Consider the following 16,709-nt stretch of genomic DNA (forward strand, 5'->3'; position numbering starts at 1 on the left):
GGCAGGGCGCAGGGATCCGTGGGTTAGGAGAGGGGAGGAGGGGCCAAGGTGGGGGCCAGGCTGGGGGGTGCCCGATACAGCCGTCCTTGGAGGAGCCGAGTGCCCCCACCCCGTCTGGAAAGGAGGTCGGGCTGCTGAGTCTGGGGGAGGGGAGAGAGGGGGCCTGTGTGACCCAGCACAGGGAGCCTCCCGGGCCGCTTCCTCCCGTGCAAAACCAAGGGGCGAAGACTGGCTTCTTCCAGCTCTGAACAGCTCCTGCTCCTCTGGTCCCAAGGACTTCGCTCCACATGGAGGAGGGGAAGGGGCATTGAACCCATTTTACAGATGAAAACACTGAGGGGTTGAGAAAATAATCCCGAGTGGCCTGCTTCATAAACTAGCCAGGCGGGACTTCCGGGCCTTGGCCAAAAGAGTCCTCCAGGGAGGACTCTGGGGCATTTTTACCAAGGCCTGGGGGGGCTTGTGGGGGAGACCGAGGCAGGTAGGAATCAGACCTTGCTTTTATTCACACCCCTAGACTTACACACATTCGCGGCCCCTGAAGCTCCCCAAGCCCTGCAGGGCCAGCCAGCTTCTGACTTGGCCATCCCGGCCCCCTCACCCCTCACCCCCCCCACACCTCGGGGAGGGCCGCGCCGGGCTCTCAGGCAGCGCTGGTGCCCTGGGCCGGGGCAGGGGCCGGGGGCGCGGGGGAGGCGCCGGGAGGTGGGCAGTGGCGAAGGGCCAGAGCATCCTGAGAGACAATGTCCCTTTGGTCCTCCTCCGAGCTCTGGGGGCTGGGGCTGAAGTAGCCCACCAAGGCCCGGACCTCCCTGAGCTCCGAGACCGTCTCCAGCGTCGACAGCAGAACCAGCAGCCCCAGAAGCAGGTAACCTGGCGGAGGAGGACAGAGATGAGGAAGAGGAGGGACGGGGCTGCCGGGCCTCCCGCCATTCCTTTGGCCCCGGGTGCTAGCCAGGAGCGGGCCTGCGTCCGTGGGGGGCAGCGCTGAGGCCGCCGGTCCTCCTCCCCTTCCCCAGCAGGCCCCCTTCTCAGCCGCAGTCAGAGGGACTCAGGGAGAGGCGCCGGATCCGGCCCTCCCGGGTGGGCCCCTGACAAGCGGCCGCTCACGCTCACTCTGGCGTCCCCAGGAAAGCTGCCGCGCCCGTACGGGGTCTCCCGTCACCCCCTTCACGCCTGAGGCTCGGAAGGGCCTTCCTGCTGAAGCAGCCCTTGGGGGAGCTCGGCCCCCCAGAGCCGGCCCTCCTTCAGCAGCTCCCGCTTGGAGCCCAGCCCCGGAAGCTCCCGCGGGGCGCTCTCGCTGCCCCCTGGGCTCGCCGTGGGAAAGAGCTCCGGATTGGGAGCCCGGGACCTCGTGCTCTGGGGGCCGTCCCGGCGCCCGGACTGGTGTGGGGAGCGGGTGCCCCCGGGCCCTCACTCACCGATGAGGGCGAGCTGGCTGAGCCAGTACAGGGCCGGGTGGCGCTCGCGGCCGGGCACGAAGTCCCCCAGCCCGATGGTGCTGAGCGACATGAAGCAGAAGTAGAAGGCGTCCAGCGGGCTCGCGCCGGGCTCCTGGCTCCAGAACACCAGCGTGGGGAGCAGCACGAAGACCGTCGCCACCGTCAGCCCCAGCAGGGCCGCCTGGAGCCAGGGCACGCGGGCGGGGGCCAGGCCGCAGCGCGCGGCCAAACGGCTCAGCAGGCGGCGCAGCGGGCGCAGCAGGCGCTGGCACAGGGCCGTGGCCAGCACCAGGCTCGCGGGCAGCCCCAGGCCGGCGAAGCCCACGCAGAAGGCCTTCCCGCCGTCCGAGAGCAGCGCCGCGTGGCCGTAACCTGGACCGCGGGGAGAGAGGGAGGGGAGGCTGAGCCCTCGGCCCCAGGGGTCCGGGCCGGCCCCTCCCATCCCTCCCTCCCTGACCCCCTTGTGGGAGCTGCCCCTCCCCCAGGCCCGGGACGGGGAGCTTTCTCAGGGAACGCTGGGGGTGCCGCCCCCTCACTGGGGGCTCTGCAGACCCCGGAGTCCCCTGGGACCTCCCCAAGAAGCCTCAGAGACTCCGGAGATGGGGAGCTCACTCCCTGCGGGAGCAGCCCCTCCTCCCCCTAAGCCCAGGTTCGTCATTGGTTTCTCTGTGACTTGCGTCGCTCCCGCCCGGGCAGAACAAGGGTCGAAGGAGGCACGCTGGGGCATTCGAGGCTGCCCGTGTTTGGGGGGAGCCGCCCCCCTCAGCGTCAGAGCCGCGGCTCGCCCGGAGCCGCTGGGCCGGGAGGAACCTCGGAGACCCGAACTTTGGGTCCGTTTCCTGATTGACAAGAGGGGAAACTGAGGCCCGGAGAAGGGGCCGGCTCGCTTGGGGTCCCCGCGGAGCAGGGTCAGGCCGGCCCGGGCCCTTTGCCTCTCCTTGCAGAGGGGACTCCGACAGTTCGATGCGCCAGAACTTCTGCCCCGGCTGGATGCAGGGATCGGCCCTGGAGCCCAGACCGTGCAGTTCCGCCCTCGGGGGCTCGTGGGCAGAATATTTGGGGTCCAGAGGGCCCGGGTTCAAGTCCCACTGCAGACACTGGGCTGTGTGACTGAGGGCAAGTCCCTTAAGGTCTCCAGGCTGTTTCCTCTTCCGCCAGGATCGAGATCCTGGGCCGCGCGGGGTCAGGGAACCTCACGTCCTCAAATATTTGAACAGTTGTGGGGAGGGAACCGGCCACGTTCTCCCCGGGGGCGGGACCCGGGGCACTGGGCCCGGACGCAGCCGAGCGGGCGCAGGGAGACCTCCGACCCTGGAAGGCTCCGAGCGGAGGGAGGCTGTCGGCCAGAGGGTCCCGGGGCCGCCCCTGAAGCCCCTCCCCAATCCGAAGTTCTGGCCAGGACCGGCCCTTGGGCGCTTCCAGAGGGAGCAGCCTGGAGTGGGTGGGGCCCCTGGCTGATAAACTGGAGGTACCGGTTGGGGAGCGTTAAGGGCTGGGAGACGCTCCCCTGGAAGGCGCTCTGGGAGCCGGGGCTCTGGGCCTGCCCCACGCAGGAACCGGGGGCGCCGACGACCCCGCGCTGGCCCCCGGCTCCTCAGCACGCGGGGTCCGGCCTCTGCGCCTTACCTGTGGTGGTGAGGAGGCTGACGGCGAAGAACAGGGCGGAAGCAAAGTCCCAGTTCTCGTTCCCGGTGACGTTGCCCAGGGCGGAGACCCCGGAGGCCTGGGCTTGAAGCACCGCCTCCAGCAGCCCCTCCAGCCTCCAGGGGGGCAGGCAGCCCCGGTGGTCTTCCTGGAAGGCGGCCAGGTGGCCCAGCAGCTGCTCCCGGAGCCGGCGCTCGGGGGGCCCCTCGGTGGCCATGAACACGGCGGAGCCCAGCAGCACAAAGGCCAGGTAGCAGGCCAGCAGCAGCCAGAAGCGGGCCCCGGGCCCCATGGGCAGGGCCGAGAGTGGGGGCCCAGAAACGGGCTCCGGGGACCAGGGCAGTGCCCTGTGTGGGGCGGCCGGGGATGAGCGTCCGGGCTAAGGGAGGAGCCTGAGGCTGCACGTGTGTGGGCTGGGGAGAGGAGGGAAGGGAACCACCCTGGGAACAGCCAAGCATCTGCAAGGGGCACAGGGGCGGGCGCTGCCAGTGGCGGGACCCACGGCTCCTGCCCCCTCCTCCTGCCTCCCCCCATGCCCACATTCTCGGGTGGCCCCGTGTCCAGCCCCAGGAGGCGGGAGGGCCGAGGCCCCTGCAGCAGCCACAAGCTTGGCTAGATTGCCTGGGTCCCCATCCTCCCTCACTTTATAGAGGCTCCAGGTCCCCGGACCATAAGGCCCGGCACGAAGCCCCCGGTGCTTTTGCCGCCCCCCACTTGGCTCCTCTGCTGGGAGCGCCTTCCCAAGCCCTCACTGCCGTCCCTCCTAGGGGCTCCTTTCCCCGAGCCCTCAGTGGGGTGCTCCCCCATCCCCCTTGGCTTAGGGTGTAACCCTCCATCTGATGAGTTATGGGGAGGGTCTTCCCCAACGGAACCTCCCGAGGGCAGGACGGCTCACTGGGCCCTCACTCTCGGTGGGTTGATGGTGTCTCGGACAGAGGCCAAATACCAGTTACTCCCAGAATCCTCTCTGGGGGTCAGAGGAAAAAGCCGAGCCTGTGTAGACAGCTGAAGAGTTTATTTGGTTTCAGTAGCACTCGAGGCCGTGACCTGCAGACCGGGGCTGGGGGTGGAGTGTTTGGTGCCGAGCCCCCACGGGAAGCCCTCGGCTGTGTCCCCTGGACCACTGGGGTGGGGAAACACGGGGGGACACGCTCCCAAGGGCCCCTTGGCTCCTCCCGGACAGCCCAGTCCCGCGCCTCCCTCCCCAGGGGCCACAACCACGTGACTTTGCACTCCCTGCTTCCCCCCCCCCCCAAGGCCGGGGAAAGGGTGGACAGTGATTCCCTGAGACAGGTTCTGGCACCCCCCAAACCAGCCAGTTACAGTGTTGAGCCCCGGGGGGAAGAAGAGGGGCAAGGGGATGGCTCCGGAGGCCCCTTGGGGACCTCTGCAGGGGGCTGGGAGAGGCAGGGGCGCCCCCAACCACCCTCCGGACTCCCCCCAGTGTCCAGTGTTAAGGCTTCAGGTGCAGCGTAGTGTTCCAGGGCAGGGAGGCTTCATCCCCATCTTCTGCGCTCCCCTCTAAAGAAAAGGGCCACCTTGGAGGAGAACCCAGAGCCTCTGGGAGAAACTGAGGCAGCTGCCAACGGGCCCGCGCTCCGAGAGACTGCTCAGTCCCTTCCGGAGGGACCGGGGGAAAGAGAAGGCAGGGGCCATCAGCCCCGTGGATCTAGTGGCCTTTGTGGGGTCTGGCCCCTTTCTCCTTTTCCAGTGTATACAGTGGCTCCTGGAGAGGGCCTCCCTCTGGCTGAAGGTCCCCCGGGGGGCATCCACCTCCCCGAAAGGCGCCGAGACACTCCCACCTCACTGTGGGGTACACCTTGCCCCCCTCGCTCAGGGGCTCCCCTCTGGCTCTGTGGCTCCCCAAGGAGCCTGACCCCCCATGTCTTTGGTCTGGGCTCTGCTGTTCTGGGGCGACTCTGGGCCAAAAGGGTTGAAAGGTGGGGGGTCCCGGAAGGGGTCCGAGTCTGGGAACAGGGTCCAAGGGGCTCGGCGGGGGGCAGGCTGTGGGGACGGAAGTGGGGACGGCCGGGGTCCAGTGGACACAAAACTCCAGGGGTCGATGCGGCTCCGGAGGGGTGAAGGCCGGGGCCTGCCGATGAGGCCCAGCGTCGGGGACCGGGGGGTGCCAGGGGGGGAACGGAAGGCCCCGGGAGGGGGGGACACAGCCCCACCTGCAAGGAAAGCCAAGAAGCTTAATGGAGGCGCCCGAGGGCTGCTCCCCCCAGGCTGGCCCAGGTTGCCTCACCCCAAGGCAACAGCAGCTCCCACAGGGAGGCGGGGGGCAAGACCCTCACGGGCCCCCATCCCACCGTGTTCTGATGTTCTGCGACTCCCTCTAGACCCCTCCCACCCCCCCATCCTAAGGTCTCGTTCTAGGTTCCAAGTCCCCCCTCCCTCTGGCAGCCGCTTCCCTGGGGCTGGGACGTCTTACCCCGTGTCTCTTCTTCTCGACGGGGGCTTTTGGCAAAGGGCTGCCCCCCGGGGGTTCCCAGGTCAAGCAGAGGGGGGCTGGGAGGTGCCTCAGGGTCCGGGCTCGCTGGAGAGGGCGGGGCATCCGGAGTTTTGGGAGAAAAGCGAATGAGAGGAGAGGGGGGGGACGACGCCTCTTCGGGGGTGGCGTCTCCCTTGTCTCGGGCTCCGCTGCCAGCCTGCTGCAGGTCCCGGCCCAGGCCCAGGGAGGCCAACAGAGCTGTTCCCCGGAGCAGGGCCCGCTGGATGATCTTGGGGGTCCCGCTGCGGTCCGAGGGGCTCGGGCGGCGCGGCTCCTCCGGCTCCGGGGGGCGGATGTCACCTGAGGAGGAAGCACAGAATGGCCGCTCCCCTCAGAGAAGGCCTTGGGCTGGGGAAGGCTCCTCCCTGCCCACTGCCGCCCGCTCCAGGCCCCGGCACTGCGGCAGCGGAGGCTGGGCCCCTGTGCTCCAAGGTCTGTTTCCGGGGGTTGGCTCTGACTCACTGCCCGGTCCCATCTGCACGCGAGGGCTCAGGGGCTCCCTTCAGGTCCTGGTCCCCTCCCCCCAACACCAGGGCTATTCCCTTCTCCCTGCACATCATTTCCTTCCAATAGAAGCGGAGGGGGTTCGTTTTTGTCTCGGGTTCCCAGGAACTATCGTCATGCCTGGCATACAGTGGGTATTTAATAAATGCTGGTTAAGTTCAACGGACCTGACTGAATCACTGGAGAGACTGAGCGAGGAAATGCCCCTGCTGACCCCTGAGCCCCCCAGCTCCTGCAGGAAGTCCTTCCTGGGCAGCCCAGCACCGACCGTGTCTGTGAACACGCGAGTCCTGGGAGCACGGAGAGCCCTCCGGGAGGGTGTGGGCGGGGGCTCTGCCTTCTCTGCCTCAGGCGGCCTCCTGTGTCTTCCAGGGCAGGCCCGACCCAGCCCCTCCCCCCGCCCCTCCTCCCTCTCTGGCACCCGGGCCTCCAGCACAGCAGGCGCCCGCTGCAGACCCGAGAGTTCCTGCCTCCGAGAGCGCCACGTTACTCGGAAACACCCCATTTAAACGCAGAAGCGCACACGGTCTCACGGAGGCTCCCCGGGGGGCACCGAGCTAATCCTCGGGACCAGGCTACGCTCGGGGAGCACGTGTAAGGAGAGGACGTGGGTACTGCCGGCAGGGAGGCCGGAGCCGGCACCCGAGGGGCCCCTCTGACACGCGGGCCCGAATCACCTTCTGCCCCTTAGGACCCTTGGGGTCTTGCTCCCTCATCCCTCCGCTGCCAGGGGCCAGCTAGCTCCTCCCCCGATGGAGGGCTTGAGTCTGATGCACGTTGGCACCGACCCGGGCACACAGCCAGGCGCCCGAGCCGTCCTCGTGGGGACACTGTGTCCCCGCCCCCTCAGTCGTCCCCAGGCTCCAGCAGGGATCAGAATCCAGGACCCGCCAAGGCAGTTTAGTGGGGCCCGAGCCCCTCCTGCAGGGGGAGGCCGCGCCCGGCCTCCGGGACACTCACCATTAAGCGTGGGAGGCGTGGATGGGGACCCCAGGGGGGATGGGTCATTGGAGTCCAGGTACCAGGTGGTCTCGTCCATTCGGGACCGTCTCCTGGGGAGGGGAGGGGAGCAGAGGTGAGCGGCGGAAACCGGGAAGAGGGCGGGGCAGGTGGAAGCCCGGAGCCGCCTCGGGACACTCACCTCCCATTCTGAGCCTCCCCTGGCTTGGGGGAACCGGGCCCCCAGGCCCAGCACTGGCGGCGCTCCCCACTTCCCGAGTCTTCCAGGCGGCGCGGGGATTGGCGACCCCAAACCTGTCCTGTGTCCGCGGGTTCCACTGAGGAGAGAGGAGGGGACCGAGTGTCGGGCGCCGGCCCTCGCGGGCTGAGCAGCAGGACCCCCAGGAGCAGGCCCGGCAGCTCGGGGCGCCCCCTACAGGTGGCCGGGGATTTGGAAGGCTGCCGGGCAGGAGGGAGAAGCCGGGGCCCCAGCAGAGACACCGGAGCGGGAGAAGGGCATCGGCCCGCCCCGAGTCCCGGAGCAATCCCGCACGTGGCCCTCCGGGCCTCAGTTTACCCCGTGGCAGAGTGAGGGCCCCTTCCCCGATTCCTGGCTGGGTGGAAAGGGAGAACTGGGCCTGGCCAATGAGGGGGACACCTGGCTCCCGAGGCAGGGGTCTCTTACACTGGATGGCCCTGAAGCGTGGGAAGGTGGGCGAGTCCCCGGCCCCGACTTCAAAAACGTTTTTCCTCCGGTCCAAGCCAGGAGAAGCCTGCACGGTGATCCTGTGCTTGAAATCTAGGGATGGTCGTAGGGAGAAAGGAGATAGCCCTAGATCCAAGCTGGCTGCCCCACCCCCGCCCCACCTGCAGCCAATCACGGGGCAACATGCAAACGAGCGCTCACTGGGCCCCGCCCCCACCCACTCACGGGGCAGCTTGCAAATAAACTTTTAGGTCCCGCCCGCTCCAGGAAGCCCCACCCCTTCCTCCATCAAGAGCCACTGACGGGGCGGCATGCAAACAAGCGGCTCTCGGACCCCGCCTCCCTCCGCCAGGAGCCACTCACGGGGTGACATGCAAAGAGCCCCGCCTCCTCACCCAGAGGCATGCTGATGCGCTCGCCGCCGTCCCGCGCCCGCAGCTTGCTGCGCTTGAAGGTGCCCCGGCGGCGGCGCACGTGCGGCCGCTCTCGGTCCACTTGCTGCAGGAGCAGGGTCAGCTCGCGCTCGAACACCTCCAGCTCCCACTGCGCCAGCAGGTGCTCGCGCCGCCTCAGCTGCTCGGCCTGAGAGCGCTGCTCCCGCGCCGCCCGGGTCAGCTCCTCCTCCCGGCTCAGCAGCTCCTGGGGGCGGGGAGGGGCGGGGCGTTAGGCTCTGGGTCCCGCCCCAAGGGCAACGCCCTCCCAGGTCTCCGCTGCCCCATCCTCGAGAGAGCCCCGCCCCGCTCTAGGAGGCTCCGGAAGTCTCATCCCCAGGAGAACTCCTGCCCCCTGGACTCTGGAGTCCCGCCCCCCAGAGGTGTCCCCCCCCTTCCCCCCCAGAAAACCAGCTTCCCCTGTCCGGCTCCCCAGCCAGGCTCAGAGAAGCCCTCATTTTCTAGGAAGGAAGCTAAGGGCGAGGGTGCCTGGTCTAGCCAGGGTCCCGCATTTGGCCCAGGTCCTGTGGCTCCGGAGCCCCGGGGATGTCCTCCACTCCAGGTCGCTGGCAGCCCGGGTCTCTTGTTCCTGCCCCGTAGGCTCCTAGGCTCCCGCCAGCCTCAGGCCAGGAGCTCCCCTAGTCTCCTCCCTGCTGGGGAGCCCTGCTCTGAGAACCCCAACCCTGTCCTGGCCAGAAACCTCATCACCCCCACTTCTAGGCCCCCCCACCTCTTTTCCAGGGACCCAGGTGTCCTGTCCCCAGCCTCCTGCACAGCAGGGACAAGTGACTTGGAGATAAAACCTGGCTCCAAAAGCAGGCTCTCCCCACCCCTTCAGGGGGACGGCACCTTTTCCTTTGCTCGGATCTCGTCGAAGAGACCCTGGATCTCTCGCTTCCAGCCATCCTGCATGGAGTGGAAGGAGTCCCGGGGCATTTCCCGCAACACCTGGGCTTCCAGGGCCGACAGCTGTTGCAAGATGACAGAGAAGTCGGGCCGGCGGTGGGGGTCCTGTGCCCAGCAGTCTTGGGGGGAGGAGAGAAGGGGGGGACATTGTGTAGCCCCGCTTCTTGCCGCCCTCCCCAAAGCCTTCTCTCTCACAGTCAGCCCCCCCCGCCTCGCATCTTCGGGTCTCTTACCGGCCATGAGCTGCGCAAAGGGCTCGGGACAGGTGGAGGGGATGGGCAGCGTCAGCTTGTTCACGGCGACTCCGTAGGCCACGGCCAGGCCGTCGATGCCGCGGTAAGGCACTTCTCCGGTCAGCAGTTCCCACAGCAGCACCCCAAAGCTGCAGGTCGGAGAACAGCCGTCAGCCCCCCACCCGCCGAGCCTCCGCTCCCCCCTCCCCCCTGGGTGGGGCCCCAGACCTCCAGACATCGCTGCCCTTGGAGAAGGTGGAAGCCTTGATGACTTCGGGGGCCATCCAGGCGTAGGTGCCCGCCGCGCTCATCTGAGTGGTCTTGTGCCACTCGCGGGCCAGGCCGAAGTCGGTGATCTTCAGGGTCTTGTGCTCCACATCGTCCCCCTCCACGGGCTGCAGCAGCAGGACTGGGGGGAGGCAACAGGAGAGGCCCAGTTAGGGCTGGTCCCAGGGCACATCCCAGCAAGCTTGGGGGGGGCGGGGAGAGCCGGGCATGGAAGAGCCTTCCTCGGGCTCTTCCTGGGGGGCAGTGTCAGACTGGGGGGGGGGGGGGTAATTGATGCAGAAGCTCAGACCAGCGAGCACCAGGCGGAAATAGTTGCGATGGCCGCCACCTCCAGCTCCCTAGGGTCTTCCCTCCCCGGCCACTGCCCTGGGAGAGACCAGTCTGACCCCAAACTGGACCAGCAGCAATTCTGCCGTCTCCTGCCCCCAAGCATCTGGCCTCAGCCTTCCACAGCTGGAGGCCCCCGGCTTCCCCTCTGTGCCCCCAGACCCTCCAGCCGTCCGTATCCTCCTCCTCTCCAATCTGTCCTTTGCCCCTCCAACCTTCCCTCTCAATTCTGGTACATGCTAGTGGGACCCTGGGCCCTTCTCTGGGCCTTAGTTTCCACATCTCCAAAATGGAATGGGAGGGGCCTGAACTAGGTGCTCCCCCAGGGGGGCCTGGAGTCAGGGAAAGGAGACTTCAGGTTCTGCCCCAGACACTTGCTGTGTGACACCGGGCAAGCCCAAACCTCTCTGGGCCTGTTTCCTAACCTAGACAATGGGGACGGGGCCCCTCCCTCCCGGGATTGTTTCCAGCCACCAATGGGACATGAACAGAGGGCTCAGCAGGGGGAGGGGCGCCCCCGCTCCCTGAGGGGCTGAGCCAGAGCCCACCATGGCAGCTTGGGAAGAGGGGAGCCCAAAACTCGGCCCGTGATCTGTGACGCCAGCACCGGCCCGGGGTTCCCGTTTTACGGATGATGGGACTGAGGCCGTAAGCGGCCTAGGGCTCGGCCCCCGCCAGGGCGGGTCCTCGGGAGGATTTTGGACCCAGGCTTCCCTCACCCCCAGCCTGGAGCTGGGAGGGAATCGGGCCTGGGGGAGGGGGGAGCCGAGGGGGATTCCTTTCTGCTTCTTCATTTCATTTCCTGTTTCCTCCTGGGCCTGGCCCCGCCCTCCCCCTGTGCCCTGCCAGGTACTGTGGGAGGGGCCTTGGCTCAGAGTTCAAATCTCTGAAGATGCTCCCCAGTTGGGAGTCTTGGGCCAATCCCCTCTCCCTGGGCCTCAGTTTCCTAGCCTGTAACGAGGGGGCCGGACGAGATGGGCACTTCTGGACCTTGCCCCTCACACTTTCCTTCTGGCTGCTCTCCCATCCTCTGGGCAGCCCCCCCCTCCCCCCCTCCAGTTTCAAAAGTAGGGAGGGTGGGGCGGGCCAAGTGGCCTCTTACTGAACCACGTGACCACATGACTTAATCCCACCTACCCACCCTCACTCCCCCCACAAGCAGAGACGGGCCAGCTGGAGGGCTCTGCCAGTCACTGAGGGAGCCCGGAGCGGGCAGGGGGCGCGCGCCCACCGCGACTGGCTGCCTGGGGCACGGGGACTAGAAGCGATGGCCTCCAAGGTGCCTCCGCTGCCCGGTTGTGACCCCTGACTTGCGACATCCTCCCCTCTACCTGAGGCTGGCGGCCGGGCCCCGTGTGTCCTCCGTCTCCAGGGAGGCAGGGGAATGTCACAGCCGCAGGCTCGGGGCTGGAAGGCCGCTGGAGTCCAGCCCCCCCCCCCCCCCCCCCCCCCCCCCAAGGAACGAACGTTCCCAGAGAACACGAATCATTTCGTTTTCTATCCCATCGGTTCCAGTGCTCGGCACCTAGCAGGCATTTAATAAACTTTTCACTGAATTGAATGGACTGGAGCCCTCTCACTTGACAGATCAGGAAACTGAGGCCCAGAGTCATGGTTAGCCAGGAATGGCTAAGGGCTCAGCCTTTCTGAGCTGCTCATGAGCCAGCTCCCCGGGCCCGGCCCGGTTCCTCCCTGCTTCCAGAGCCTCGACGTGGCCTCTGTGGTCTCCCAGCTCCATGGGCCCCGAACAGACTTCTTCCCCTCCCTTCCTGGTCCTCCCAGCTTCCCCTTTCTGAGCAACCTCAGTCGGGACAGCAGGGCCCTTCTGGGAAAGTCGGGGGGTGAGGGGAGCAGGTCCGGCCCGGGCTGGGGCCCTGGAGAGCTGGTCCTGTGACTCGTGGGCCTGGAGAATTCCCTCCCTCCTCTCCCCCGGCCGAGGCTCACAAGGACCCCATTGTCCAGGCCGCCACAGGAAAATCAGTCCATTGTTTTCTACCATGTCCCCCCCACCTCCAGGATAGGGATCCCCCCCCGCCCCAGTGCACTCAGGACTCCTGGGCCCAGGACCAAGGAGTCTGGAAGGAGGCGGGATGCCCAAGCTCTGGGAGGCCAGAGGCCCAAGGTGCCCAGGTCACAGGGGCCAAACCGGGGCTCGGCATCCCATCCAGAGGGGGTTTGCCTGGGGGGGAGGGTACTCCTCCCAACTCCCCCCAGTCTAACCACCCCCGCAGCCAGCTGTGCCTGGAGAGGGAGAGGGGAGGCCAGGGCAGGGACAGGAAGCCCGTTCAGGAAACGCAGGAAGTAGCAGGGAGGGCGGGGAGTGGGGGCTCAGGCTATTGTTCCATTTTCTCTGTAAAGAGAAGGGAGGAAAAACAGAAGCCAGGATTCCCCTCCCCCAGCCAGGGGTCCAGCTTACAGGGGAATCCCCCCCCGGCCCGCCGGGGAGAAGGGCTAGGGGAGCAGCCCGCCTGGCTTCTGGGGGTGGCAGGGAGAACAGGGGCCCTTCCCACCAGTCTAAGAAGCTAGAAGTGGGAGGAGGCTGGATGCTCTGCGCCCAGAGGACACAGGCTCGAGGCACAGGGGACCCTCTGAAGGCGGGGAGAAGCGAGGCTCGTGGAGGCCCAAAGCCAGCCTTGCTTTGTGCGGCTAAATACAGACACTGACTTTGGAGTCCAGCGGGGGCTGCCCCGTCTACTCGCCTGCGCTGTAGTGATGAGGAGGGGGACACAGAACTCCCCTCAGGAGGCCCAGGGGCTCCCTCTGCTCCCTGCCGGGCCCCCTCACACCTTCAGTGCTGCCCAACTCCCCAGCCTGGCACTCGAAGCCCTCCAGAAACGATCAGTCCTCAGTCTTGACCCAGGGCCCCGGTCCTTCCTCCCCTGAGCTTCTGCCGTCTGAAAAACTCTCCCTCCTTTCTTTGGCCAGGTCCCACCTCAAGACCTTCCTTCTCTGAGGCTTCCCCCGGCCCAAGTTCATCCCCCGATGCGCCGGGAGGGTCAGCGTCCCTTCCCCACTCTCCCGGGTGGACCGAGGGCAGGGCCCAGAATGCAACAGCCTCTCAGCCCTGGTGGGGACGGACCTCGGCAGTCACTGAACCTGATCTCTCCCGTTCAGTCCAGGACATTGGGAGAAAGCGACCTCCCTGACGGGTCAAACCACCGGCCAGACGGACAAGGATTTATTCTCCGGCCTTCTGGACCGGTGCCCTTCGAAACAATTTTGGGGGGGAAATGGAGAAATAACTGCTTATTTATCCGGGGCACTGGTGGGGGACGGCCCAGTTTCCTGCCCTCTGGGAGCAGAATCTGGCAAATAAGCTGGGACAGCGAATGGTGTCGGGACAAACAGGACAGGGATGGACCAGATGTCACTGCGGGTGGGAGGAGGGAAGGAGGGAGCACTGCGGGCTGAAGTGCTCAGGGAAGGCTTCCTGGAGGGGACAGAAAGATGGATGAGGCTGCACTGGGGGCTCTCTTTCAACGCCCAAGTCAGCCAAACATCGTTTACAAAGCTTCCAACGGGCAGTCAGAGGCTGAGACTTTTGGGTGGAGGCCGGACTCTCCGGGGAAACAGATACTGATTTGAGGCCCCCCATCTTTAGCTGGGGGTTGCCTTGCTCCAGGTCAGTGTTTGCTCGTGGCAGCAAGGGCGGAGGAGGCTCCCTGGGCCTTAAGGTACCCAATGGAGCCGGGAAGGCCGGGCTTGGGAGCCAGACCGGCCGTTCCTCCCAGGAGCCCCCCGCGACAGCGCCACTCTCGTCAGCTAAGGCCCCGAGCACTCCTGGGAAACCCAGTCCCTTCCTCTCTCCGGACCCGGTTCCCGGAGAGGAGGAGGGCGTTGCACTCTAGTCCCTTCTCTGATCTGGAGCCTGCAGTGACAAGCCCGGGTTTCTGAAGCCAGGCTTCGACCCTGGAAACATTGGGAGCCAAACGAGTCCCCTCTCCACCTCAGTTTTCTCATCTGTAAATGGGGCCACCGGTGCCCTGCTAACATCAGAGGGAACATCGCCCCTTAAAAGGCAGGAAAGAGAGGCGCCCAGCCCTTTGCCTTGCACCTCCAGGAGAAAGGCGGCCAGGGCTGCCGACATCCTGCCCTACTCCTGACTGTCCTGGCTAACAGGCCGGGAGGGGACCCTGAGGTGGGCCAGGGGCCGGCCGCACTGCGGGAAGGGGAGTCCGCGTTACTCACTGTTGTTGGACTTGAGGTCCCGGTGGATGACGGGCACCAGAGCCTCACAGTGGAGGTAGTGCATCCCCCGGGCTATCTGCACCCCCCAGTTGACCAGCACGTGAGGGGGGACCCGGCGGCCGGCCAGCGCCCGGCTGAGGGGGCCTCCTGCGGCGTACTCCATCACCAGGCACAGGTTGGGCTCCTCCAGGCACACGGCCTTGAGCGCGATGATGTTGGGGTGCGCCAGCATGGCGAAGAGGCGAGCCTCTTGGCGGACGCTTTCGGCCGTCACGCTGATGTCCTCGTCGGGGTCCTGGCGGGCGGCCTTGACGGCCACCAGCTCGCCCCTCCAGCTGCCCCGGTACACCTTGCCGAAGCCGCCCACCCCGATCACCTCCTCCAGGCGCAGCTCCTGGAAGCGGGCCACCTCGGGCTGCGGGGGGCTGCCCCGGGACACGTAGTTGGACGGGAAGATGCCCACCTGGTCGCCCACCTTGCCCGCCCACCAGCCCTCGTCCCCGGAGATGGCCGCGTCCCGGGACAGCACCTCCACCCGGTCCCCTTTGCGCAGCGTCAGCTCGTCGCGGCCGCTCGCCTCGTAGTCGAAGAGCGCTGTCCATACCGGGTTGGAGTAGGCGGTCTTGGGGGCGCCCTCGGCCCGCCCCCCGCCGCTCCACGTCCCCAGGGGGCTCTTGAGGAGCAGGTTCTTCAGCGGCTCCATTCTGGGGGGGCTCATCGGGCTAAAACAGGCGCCTCATTGCGGCGGAGGGGGAAACCGAGGCCCAGGGAAGCCCCGACCGCTGCCCTGGGGGCCCCCGCATGGCGGGCTGGGGCCCCCGGGGGCCTGGGGCCAGGTCAGGGGCGGAGCGGCCGGGGGCGCCGCCGGGGGAGCATGGGGGCCTCGGCCAGACCTGGCTCTCCTTCCTCCTCCTCCTGGGCGCCCCGGCCGCGCTCCCTCCTGCTCCCTCCGAGCTCTCTTTGTACTTTGGCCCCGGGCGGGAGGCGGCGGCGGCGGGGGAGGAGTTTCGCTTTTTTCCGCTCTTCTCCCTCCTGCAGGAAACAGCATCAGATGACGCTGGCCCCGCGGGGCGGCCCTGGCCGGGGGACCCCGAGCCCCGCGCCCGCCTCTGGGGAACCCGCGCGGTCGTCCCCAGCCGCACACTGCCTCGCGCGCGCTCTCCTGGGGGACCCTCGGGGAAACTGAGGCGGCGAAGCGGCGGGAGCGCACTTTTGCGATGGCGACGGCCGAGCCCGAGCGCGAGCCCCTCCGCGCCCCTCCGAGCCCCCGGCACAGCTCTCGCCCTCTTACAGGGCTCCTTCGAACCTTCGGAGAGCGGGGCCGAAGCGGCGTCACCCGCCACCTCCTCTGCTCGCGAAGGAGTGCCTGTCTCTTTAAGAAAGTTGACGCCATCTGCACTCGCCTATTTCTGTCTGTCCCAAGAACTTTCGGCCTAGGCGCTAGCCGGGTCTGGGCCGGGATCTTAAAAAAAACGGAGACGACTCTAGCGGCTCATCCCAATGACGTCACCCATCCCTCAGGGCCACAGAAGTGGGGGGGTGTGCGGAGATACCTCCCTCCTACCCCAGCTCCGAGATCTTAGGCGTTTGGGCGTTTCTTTCCATTGGCGAAGGTGCATGTCACTTCTACTCTGTAAACCAATAGTCAACCGGCTCTCGTTTAAGCTGGGGGAGGGGGAGGGGGGGTGTCCGCCGGCTCGGCTCTGCGCATGCGCCTCAGCAATCCCATCAAGGAACTGTTGCTTGCCTGGTCCCGCCCTCAAATCGTCTGAGCCCAGGCTTTCGGCATCTACGCATGCGCCGAATTCTCCGCTAGTAAGCCGTTGCTCCTCATCTTTTTAGCGTCAGCCAGCTACACCTAGAAAGGATAGACCTGACCCTCTTATTTGACATACAGAGAAACTGAGGCCCAGAGAAGTTTATCACAGCGGGTATCCCTTACACAATTCGTATCTCATTTAGTCCTCACGGCCATTCTTGGCGCCTGGCATTAGGATTATCCCCATTTTACAGATGAGGTCCACAGAACTCGGGTAGGATTTGAACTCGGTCATTCCTGACTTCCTGACATTTGTACACATATCTTGAACGTAGGCAGTTGTTTGCATATTGTTTCTCCCCGTTAGAACGTAAGCTTCTCGAGGGCAGGGTCCGTGGCTTTGCCCTTTTATCTGCAGCGCTTAGCAGAGGCACGTAGCGCGTTAGCATGCAGCATGTAGCTACAGGCTCGTAGCAACTGCTTCATAAATTCTTGTTGACTGACTGCTTCCTCCAGGCGGAGTGACAGGCTCCAGGTTCAAAGGTGGGATTTACTCCCCAGCCGGCCGATCGCTACTTCTCCGCCACCTATCGGATTTGCCTCCGCCGCGCAGGCGCTTTGGGTGCCTATTTCCTCTCCCCGCCTCTCCGTATTTGTAGCCGGAATTGCTCCGCCCCCCACTCCTGTCTGACCCCGCCCAGACATCGGGCGCTTGGCACGGGCGCCTGCGCACTACCGGCCTCGACACTCCAGCGCGTGCGCAGTCGTTCGTGGCGATTTTCCCTTTCCGGGTCCCCCCCGGGTCCGGCGGGCGCATGCGCGTCCGGCAGCTGGCGGCTCGCGGCTCC

The 16,709-nt window shown here is 66.5% G+C and overlaps 2 protein-coding genes across 2 annotated transcripts; both read right to left on the reverse strand.

The window, feature by feature from the left end:
- Nucleotides 1-482: 482 nt before the first annotated feature.
- KCNK7 (potassium two pore domain channel subfamily K member 7) lies at nucleotides 483-3,993 on the reverse strand. Its single transcript, XM_051964348.1, has 3 exons — nucleotides 3,069-3,993; nucleotides 1,422-1,814; nucleotides 483-873 (listed from the first exon to the last, which is right to left on the reverse strand). The coding sequence occupies exons 1-3, from the start codon at nucleotides 3,376-3,378 to the stop codon at nucleotides 644-646; spliced, it is 933 nt and encodes a 310-aa protein (XP_051820308.1). The 5' UTR covers nucleotides 3,379-3,993; the 3' UTR covers nucleotides 483-643.
- A 91-nt stretch (nucleotides 3,994-4,084) lies between these two features.
- On the reverse strand, nucleotides 4,085-14,964 carry MAP3K11 (mitogen-activated protein kinase kinase kinase 11). Its single transcript, XM_051964347.1, has 10 exons — nucleotides 14,103-14,964; nucleotides 9,528-9,708; nucleotides 9,300-9,448; nucleotides 9,010-9,185; nucleotides 8,125-8,368; nucleotides 7,709-7,822; nucleotides 7,226-7,361; nucleotides 7,045-7,136; nucleotides 5,521-5,880; nucleotides 4,085-5,260 (listed from the first exon to the last, which is right to left on the reverse strand). The coding sequence occupies exons 1-10, from the start codon at nucleotides 14,818-14,820 to the stop codon at nucleotides 4,920-4,922; spliced, it is 2,511 nt and encodes an 836-aa protein (XP_051820307.1). The 5' UTR covers nucleotides 14,821-14,964; the 3' UTR covers nucleotides 4,085-4,919.
- Between the last annotated feature and the right edge of the window lie 1,745 nt (nucleotides 14,965-16,709).

The sequence above is a fragment of the Antechinus flavipes genome, chromosome 6 (genome assembly GCF_016432865.1).
Source record: "Antechinus flavipes isolate AdamAnt ecotype Samford, QLD, Australia chromosome 6, AdamAnt_v2, whole genome shotgun sequence".
NCBI classification, from domain to species: Eukaryota; Metazoa; Chordata; class Mammalia; order Dasyuromorphia; family Dasyuridae; genus Antechinus; species Antechinus flavipes.

What these genes read in the sequence shown, in the direction of transcription:
- KCNK7 (XM_051964348.1), bottom strand. Translation starts at nt 3,378, where the DNA reads ATGGGGCCCGGGGCCCGCTTCTGGCTGCTGCTGGCCTGCTACCTGGCC. An exon ending in CAGCCTCCTCACCACCACAG is followed by an intron (nt 1,815 to 3,068) that starts GTAAGGCGCAGA and finishes CCCGCGGTCCAG; the next exon opens with GTTACGGCCACGCGGCGCTG. An exon ending in CAGCCAGCTCGCCCTCATCG is followed by an intron (nt 874 to 1,421) that starts GTGAGTGAGGGC and finishes CTCCTCCGCCAG; the next exon opens with GTTACCTGCTTCTGGGGCTG.
- MAP3K11 (XM_051964347.1), bottom strand. Translation starts at nt 14,820, where the DNA reads ATGAGCCCCCCCAGAATGGAGCCGCTGAAGAACCTGCTCCTCAAGAGC. An exon ending in AGATCCGAGCAAAGGAAAAG is followed by an intron (nt 8,369 to 9,009) that starts GTGCCGTCCCCC and finishes CCCCGCCCCCAG; the next exon opens with GAGCTGCTGAGCCGGGAGGA. An exon ending in GCGCATCAGCATGCCTCTGG is followed by an intron (nt 7,823 to 8,124) that starts GTGAGGAGGCGG and finishes GACCATCCCTAG; the next exon opens with ATTTCAAGCACAGGATCACC.